We start from the raw sequence: 9,080 nt of genomic DNA, 5'->3' as shown, positions 1-9,080 counted from the left end.
TAGGAGGGTGCATCAGCTACAATACACCCAGGGTCCCGATTGAAACGGGCCCAAAATTCCAACAAAAAGATATAATTGGATCCCGACCCAATTATACACTGGAGCTTCCCCATTTGGTAAATATAAACTATAACCATTACTTGAGCCACTCCGGAATTTATGGCTGAGAGAAAACTCAGCCATAAATTCCCGAAAATGTCCCATGTTCCTTGTACCCATGCATAAAACCAGCACTGCTCTTCACATCATACATTAGTTTCTGACCTCCAAAATAGTGCTCAAAATGCACTACTATCCAGTACTCTAAGCGATGACATTATATGACCTATCAAAGCGTAAAAAAAAAAAAAAAAAATGTTTTCGTGAAAGAGTTCTCTTATGAGTGAATTTATATGAAAGTGTATACCTTGAAATCAGTCGTTTCTAAACAAAGATATTATTTCCTACTGAATTTAATATCGCTTAATCCTCGAAATGAAAGAATGAAGCAATCTCTTTTAAATTAGGTGAATGTCTCCTCTCCTAGATCCTCATCGCGTGCTGACTGAATAGAGAAAACAAATAACAGTGGTGAGAGAGAGAGAGAGAGAGAGAGAGAGAGAGTTCCAGCTTCGTTTCCATAAACGACCTTACCTCGTAAGACACGGCCTACTGCTCTCAGTGATCGAGCAATTAAAAGGCCAAAACCACATCCTCTAGTCTAGGATTACTTTATAAAAGGAAGCAGAGCTCATTTCTTGTGAGAGCTGAGTGTGGCGAACCATCTCCAACGATCAAAGCAAGGCAGTGACAGTCTTTTATCGACATTTTCACTCACAGTTGTTTTCCAATTTGGTGAGTAGTTTAACCAATTTGTTTAACATAATTTTCTAAATATATTCACTTCATTTCCATTACTTTTGTTTTTATATCGTCTCTCCTCTACTTTCTTCAGTTTGTATCTATACAGTGGGACCAACTGATGATGTTACCAACAGCAAACTCAAAATGGGAAGCATTCAAGGAACTAATCTTGGAGGCTACCAGGCTTTACATACCAACTAAGAAATATTGTTCAAGGTTTAGGCCTAAATGGTTGTCAGATGAACTAATGAGACATGTGGCAGAGAAGAAAAATGCATGGGATACATACAAATTAATGGGTGACATGGAAGCCTATGATAGATATAAGTTGGTCTGTAACCAAGTCACAAAGGAGATTAGGCAGGCAAGGGCAGACTATGAAAAATCCTTGGCAAAGGATGCAAAGAAAAACAGAAAAGAGTTCTTTACATACTTGAACTCGAAAAGGAAAGGGATGAATCAGATTGGTCCACTGGATATTGATGGTTCAACAGTTGAGGATCCTGCTCAGGTGGCTAACAATCTAAACGAGTATTTTGCATCTACATTCACGCATGAGGAGTTATTCAGGAAGGAGAATGATGTAGGTAAAGTAAACATTGGCAGTGAGCTGGATGATTTTGTAATAACTGAGAGGAAAGTGGAGGAGAGATTGTTGGGGATAAACATAAAAAAGGCACCTGGGGTGGATGGGATCTATCCAGTTATATTAAAGGAGGCAGCAAAGGAAGTAAGCAAACCCTTAGCCATAATTATGAGAGCTTCCTTGGACTCAGGGGAGGTACCTATGGACTGGAGATGTGCAAATGTGACCCCAATTCACAAAGGAGGTTCAAAGGCTGACACAAGTAATTATAGACCTGTTAGTTTAACTTCTGTTCCAGGTAAATTAATGGAGGCACTGGTTAAAGAAGCACTGCAGGATCATCTAGACAAGAATTCAGTTATAGCTCAGACGCAGCATGGTTTTGTTAAGGGCAGGTCTTGCCTGACCAATTTGATTGGATACTATGATGTAGTCACAAAAGAACTGGATGCAGGGAATAACTTTGATATTATATATTTGGATCTTAGAAAGGCTTTTGATACTGTTGCACATGGAAGACTGCTGCACAAATTGGAGCAGTGTGGCATTGGAGGCAAATTGCTGCTATGGATAAGGGGATGGTTGAGTGGCAGAAGACAGAGAGTGGTAATCAATGGACACTGCTCAACGTGGACTAATGTTATTAGTGGAGTTCCTCAAGGTTCAGTGTTGGGTCCGTTGTTGTTTTCGGTGTTTATGAATGATATTGATGATGGGATATCAAGTTTAATGTCCAAGTTTGCAGATGATACAAAGGTTGGCAGGGTCGTTAAGGACAATACTGACGCTATGCTGCTGCAACAGGATCTGGACAGGTTGAACAGATGGGCTGAGAGGTGGCAAATGAGGTTTAACATCGACAAATGTAAAGTGCTGCATATGGGAAACAGTAACCCCAGAGCAACGTATCAACTCTGCGGTACTACACTGACAGTGGTGGAGAATGAAAAGGACCTGGGGGTAATTGTGCAGGCAGATATGAAGTTCTCTGAGCAGTGCAGACGAGCTGCAAGAGTAGCTCATGGTGTCTTGTCAATGATATACAGGAATGTTTCTAGCAGGGATAAGGAGGTGATTATTCCATTGTATAAGGCAATGGTAAGGCCACATCTTGAGTACTGTATACAGGTCTGGAGGCCTCATTTCAAGAAGGATGTAGAGCTGCTGGAACGGGTACAGAGAAGGGCAACAAGATTAGTAAATGGAACAAAGGGTTGGTCTTACGAAGAAAGGCTTAAGTTTTGCAAATTACAGAGTCTGGAGACTAGGCACCGGCGAGGTGATCTGATAGAGGTGTATAAGGCTTTGAATGGTTTGAGCATGCTCAATGCCAATGGGATTCTTCATCTTTCTCAGAATAATCACCTCAGAGGGCATAAATTCAAATTGAGGAAGGACGGATGTCGGATAGATGTGCGGAAATTTGCCTTTGGCCAGCGGGTGGTTGGTTGGTGGAACCGACTTCCATCACTGGTTGTTGAAGTTGATAGCCTAAACAAATTTAAAGCTCAGCTGGACAGGTATTTCGAACGAACGGAGGGGTGAAATGGGAGTGGGTTTTTTTTTTTTTTTTTTTTTGTTTTTTTTGGCTGATGCTGAATAAGCTTGCTTTCTTGCATCATATGCCTCTGCTAATGCTAATGCTAATGCTAATGCTAATGCTAGTGCAAGATTGTAGAGGAGAGAATGTAGGGGTTTCTTCTAATATTGCATTAAGTTTCCACCCTCCCTATTAAAAAAAGTTGTTTCCTTGTAGGGGTAAATTCTCTCCTGTTACGAAAAATATCTTATTAGTTTAATGTGATTGTTCTTTTAACACGTTTCCGGTTACAAGGATTTCCTCCCCCGATGCCCTGGTGGATAGCACAGTTAGTAAAATCGCCGTCCACCCCACACCAGGTGGAAAAGACCTGTGTTCGAGTCCCGTCGATGACGTTATTGTTGTTGTTGTAGTAGGGTTTTAGGCATATCAACAACTAAGGCCATATTGCTCCATGTACACTGTTTGTAAATTGCGCGTGTTCTGCGGTAGATTTTCTGTTTGCTGGACGAAAAACCCCTGAGTTTCCGGGAGAAAAAAACCATGCTAGCTTCGCCTGAGACCGATTAACTCAGCCACATTGTGAAAAACGCCCATAAAAATTCCTCCCATCATCGACGGGACTGGAACTCAAGTCTTTTCCACCCGGTATGATCAGGACAGCGATTCTACCAACTGGAATGCCCATGAGGACCGTCAATGACGTGAGGAATTTTTCTGGACTTTTGTCACAACGTGGCTGAGTTAGTCGAGGCGAGGGTAGCATGGCTTTTTTTCTCTCGGAAACTCGGGTTTTTCGTCCAGCAAACAGAAACTCGACTACTGAACATATTCAATTTACAGACAGTATACAGGGAGCAATAGGGGCCTTGGTCGCTTATACTCCTAAAAACCCTATTAACAACAACAGCAACCCTTCTGAGAATTCAGCTTTGCTGGATGAAAATGTTTTTCATCCATTAAAGCAAGTTTCGCTGGATGATAAATGGTTCGAACCTTTTTCACACAACGTCAAAGAATAGCAGCTACCATTTTACACGCTAGAGTCTCCATTTTGGTCGTTCCATAACTGACATAACACCTTTTTTGATGGGTCCTCAACGTTTATGATACATCGGAGAGAGTCCAAGAGTGGGGAGGGGGCGGGTATCTTTATTTCAATATCTCTTAGTCTTTATTATCTTATAAAAATTTAAAGTTGCTAACCTTCACTTATTAATTCCACTTTCTCTTTTCTTTTCTATAGAAACGCACAATGCAAAGGATTGCAATGGTTTTTGTTTTCGTTGTAATTTCCTTCCTGATGGTCTCCAGATGCACATGTACCAGAAGAATATACAATGATAACAGAGGTGATACATCTGCAGCAAGTCCTCCCCCTAATCACGATTACCAGAAGCAATCAGGCAGAAAACAAGAGAGTTACATAAGTTTCCGACGTAGTCAACCTGTTCAAAAGGAAGGTCACGCAGGTGGTGGTGTAGGGTGGCCAGGTTTTGGTAACCAAAACCCCAGTGTAGGTGTTCATGGCAGAAATCAGAGGGTAGGTTTCGGAGGTAATCATGCAGTACAGATAGGAGATGGAATAAGAAGAGAGAGATTTGAAGGAGGTATTCGTCAACCAGCAGAACGCCCGAGAGTAGGTGGTACTCTTGGGAGAAAAAACGTAGGAAGTTCAGGAAATATACCATGGAGTCAGAAAGAAAGAGAGAATATCGGAAGCAACTATAGGAGACAAAATGAACATTTTGAAAGGTTCAGCGGTGCACGAGGCAGAGAGGGTTACATAGGTGGTGGCCTGAAATCAGGTGTAGACTACGGCGGATACAGATCAAGGGGAGGGAGCAACACAAGAACCTCCGGCGAATATGACGGAAGAGAAATGTGTGGGGGCGGTGAAGCTAATAAAGGAACTGGAAGAATAGCGGTTATTGGTGGGGGACATCACTGAGGTGGAAATATTCCTAGGCTTGGTGAATAAAAGAAATTGTGATGAAAGGGTAAGTACATCTATAAAGCACTTTAATGCATGCAGTGCCAGTTTAAGGCAGGTAACGCATCTCCCTCCACTACTCACTATATTTACTGTATTTTCTTAATTTTTAAGCATTTTTTTAATATGTAGACCCTCTTTTAAGCTTTGGAATTCATATATTCTGGGACAAATTCAAATAAGATAATGAGCATTTACGAAGTTTCGAAAATGTCAAAATCTACATGGCTGCCATCTTTTAGACGCACAAGCTGTATCTGATTCATTCGCGAACGATTCTATAACGATATTGCTTTCAAAATTTAATTTATTAAAAGGAAATCATATGTTGAAAACTTTCTTATTACTGCAACTCTTATTACTATAGCAAACTCTCATTTTAACGGACTTCTGGAAAAATCTTTTCGTCCATATTGGATCCGGTGATGAACCTGGCTTGGGCTGATGGTATTTAACGTCAGTTTTATCTTCAAATAAATATTACACCATTTAAGTATTTTAGTTAAATTTATGGGTAAACTATGGTGTATTTACACCGATATTATATAGTTAATATTCAATGTATCCAATTACCAGTAATTAGCCATATAATCATTATTTCATTTTATATTTTTAATTTTATTGCTAATTATGTTTATTTACTTTTATACTAAAGTTTTAACACACTTTGAATACAGATATGATACTAATTACACTCTTACAGTAGTAATTAGATTACAGACTGATGTAATGTTTATTCTTTAATTGAGGGCATTAAACTGACCGATATACCTTTTATATTCATTCCATCATTTCCTAATAGATTAAATACACACACACACATACATATATATAATTCAATTAATCAAAAATTAAATAGAGATAAAAATATATATTAAAAATAAATAAGAAAAAATAGAAGAAAAGCTAACATTAGTGGCAGCAGAAAAGCAGTCCACTACGTGTTGCTTATAATAAACTAAATTAAAATGGGATTTTTGCCAGTAGCATGGCAAACCAGTAGAGTGAAAATGAACTGAACCAAATAAAAATAACAATAACAGAAAATATAGGGGGGGGATAAAGAAGGAGAGGGTAGTGTTGAAGCAACGTTCCTAGAATAATTTAGAAAATATTAAGCCAATTAAAAGAAATTTAGCGGCGCCCCCCAGTAGGCACCCGTTTCCGAATTATGTGAAATCTCACTAAGGTGGAAACGCAGACTAACAACATTATATGACCGAATAAATTAAAAATAATAATTAATAAAATGAAATGAAATAAAATAGACTGACCATTATGCCCCATCCCGACAGAGGACCACGTCGAGACGGGGCTGTTATTTGGCTTTTAGGAGCATTAGCAACTAAGGTCATATCTTCAGATCTTCTGTTTGCTTGAAAATGTCTCCAAAATCATAGTTGCTATTTTGGGTTTCTCTTTTTAGTATTTCAAAATCCCCCTTCCCTCTGAAACTGTTGTTGTTCTTCCAGATAAAGAGGCAACCAGACATAGAATACAAACAATTTACAGTCACATATACTGGCTCCTCATAGCCTTAGTTACTTTGTCTGAAAAAAAAAAAAAAAAAAAAAAAACAGCATATTCTGAGATAGTTAAAAATTACTCTTATTATTTTAATTTTATTTTTTATGGAACAAAATTTTCCTTCTCAATGAGTTGCGGTGATAATGCACTACATATATAATTAGCATCACCAAAGAGTTACACTGGGAAGAAAATGAAAATATAAATATATACTGTTTTACATATCCAGGTGATATAGAATTTATTAAATAATAATAATTACTATTATTAAATAAATGATTATTATGAAATTTCTTGATTAAGAATTAAACATCTTGAAATTATAGTTATATGATAATAATGATATGATATGATATGATAATATGGCAAAGCAGATTATAAATATTAAATAATTAGGTAAAACAAATAGATTATAAAGAAATTTAAATAATTATTAAATTGTATGGAGTTAGGAGGAATATTATATCCCCCCCCTTATGTAGTCAGTTGGATTTATATTGCTTATAGTCATGCAATGGTCTCGATGCTAACAGAGAATGTTTTACCTTCACAGTGAGTTGCGTTGGTATTGCACTACTTTTAAGCAAATGACAACACCGAAATTTTAACTGCCGTTCACTTAAAATGCTGTAGGGTTTTAGATGCATGAGGGACTTATCTATATTGCGCTATTGAAAATTATGACTCTAAAGTATCTAACGATCTGCTTGTTATACGAAGTGAAAACAAAAAAAAAAAAAAAAAAAAACTACTCCGTCCACCTGAGACCGTCTCGACAGAACAGGACTTTTTGAAATTCCTCCAATGATAGACTGGAATCGTACCCAGACCTCTCCAGATGAGTTCCCAGTGGTGACCTCACCATACTGTCAGAAAGGGCAATTACAAGGTGAGACAATGACTAAATAGCAGACGTTTTGCGACGTAATGTTATCCCTAAGAGGTTAATCTCAATAGTTCAAAATAAATTCGCTTAAAAGAATTGCAACACTAGGCAATTCGTTGTGAAAGCAATTTTTGTTCTGAGGTTCGTGGTTATATTTATCATACCTAACTCCAGTCTTGTTCTTGTTGTTGCTTTTCAGGCTCAACAGCAACTTTGTGGCCATATTGAGAGGTTGCGTATCATGCAAGTGTGACTTCACGAGCCGAATTGCGTGCTGAACTCGCCGAAAAACCCAGGATAACTCACCGGGTAACCCCCCCCCCACTCATTACGTATTACGTCCTCACCGTTCACACTAATCATTCATTGTAAGAGGTTTTTGTGAGTTGCCTTTCCGAATCAACTTAATATCCGGGGACAGATATTTTAATCAGCGTCTGTCTACGAAAACTGGAGACATTTATAACTACAAAAAATTTATTTATTGGTAGTTATAAATCTGGCTATTTATTTACGAGATTAGGCATAAGAGTTGTAAAGCGGTTGTGAGTTGCCATGTTGGTATATCTATCAAAGAATTATATTATTAAATGAAGTTCAGACTACTTTGTTCTTTTTGACCATCTTTTAAAGCTATGGAGATTATTGCACTTTAAGCAAATACTATTTGCTTATAAAGTAGTGCAATACCAAGGCAACTCTCTGTGTAGGCCATTGTTAAAAGATCATTCTTGTTTCAACATGTCTGAGAGTCTTGAACCCTTCCAACATTTTAGTTTCTATAATATATGAAAACCGAGTGCTTCTTTCATTTTAGGTAACAACAAATGGGGAAATAGGACTAAATAATTTACCCCAAAATAAGCAATGGGAGGAAGCTCAAAAAAAAAATCTGGATTAGTACAGTACATGTATTGTACTAATCCAGAAGATAATCATTACATGTACTAATCCATCAGATAATATAATAATAATATAAAATATATATACATACAAATTTAATAATAATATTATATAAAACACAATAAAATCAACGAGGGAGATTTTATTGTATTTATATTTAATTCAGATAATATTTCCTTATATTTTATGTAATGTTTTATTCGCCCGTCCCCATCAGTAACTCCTGAATCTATGCTCCATTCTTGTCAGGTCGAATGACCTTCTCGGTCTGCACTTCTTTCACATTTTCCTTAAATTATTTTTGTGTATTCCTTATAATTCTTTTTGTAAACTTTATATTTACATGGACAGAAAGCCTACCGGGCTAGCCAGGTGGGTAAAGTGAATACCTGGCAACCCTAAGGTCGCGGGTTCGAATCCCGCCTCGGGCTTGGATCACAGTAAAATAAAAAAACTTTGGGAGGTGCATTATGGCCACAGAAGCTGATGCGCCAACAACTAAGAAAAAAAAAAAAAAATGAACAGAAACGTCTTACATTTTCATTTATCAGGATTGGCTGCTGTCCTGGACAATCGTACGCAGGCCCTACGTAATATGCATAACATTAAGAAAGTAATATTATGCATATTATTAATTCATATTACGAAGTCGAAGGTGTCATGAAACGTACTGCTTGACTTTATAGTGGTGTGGAAATAAAAAATATTGGCGATTTAGGTAAACTTTGTTATGAAATGAAAATTTTAAAAATTTGTTTAAAGAGGAACGGTGCATGGTTCGTTCAAGAAGAAATTAGCTCAA

The 9,080-nt window shown here is 37.5% G+C and overlaps 1 protein-coding gene across 1 annotated transcript; it reads left to right on the top strand.

Moving 5' to 3' along the window:
• Window positions 1-763: 763 nt before the first annotated feature.
• Window positions 764-4,962, top strand: LOC150076930 (uncharacterized). Its single transcript, XM_090386516.1, has 2 exons — window positions 764-834; window positions 4,216-4,962. Exon 2 carries the CDS (start codon window positions 4,225-4,227, stop codon window positions 4,918-4,920), a length of 696 nt encoding a protein of 231 aa, XP_090242642.1. The 5' UTR covers window positions 764-834; window positions 4,216-4,224; the 3' UTR covers window positions 4,921-4,962.
• Window positions 4,963-9,080: the final 4,118 nt, after the last annotated feature.

The sequence above is a fragment of the Mastigoproctus giganteus genome, chromosome 12 (genome assembly GCF_048544385.1).
Source record: "Mastigoproctus giganteus isolate SK-2022 chromosome 12, ASM4854438v1, whole genome shotgun sequence".
Classification (NCBI taxonomy): domain Eukaryota; kingdom Metazoa; phylum Arthropoda; class Arachnida; order Uropygi; family Thelyphonidae; genus Mastigoproctus; species Mastigoproctus giganteus.
This window is presented reverse-complemented; position numbering and strand designations above follow the sequence as displayed.

Bases quoted from the DNA above. Each gene is read 5' to 3' on its own strand.
- LOC150076930 (XM_090386516.1), top strand. From the start codon at position 4,225: ATGCAAAGGATTGCAATGGTTTTTGTTTTCGTTGTAATTTCCTTCCTG.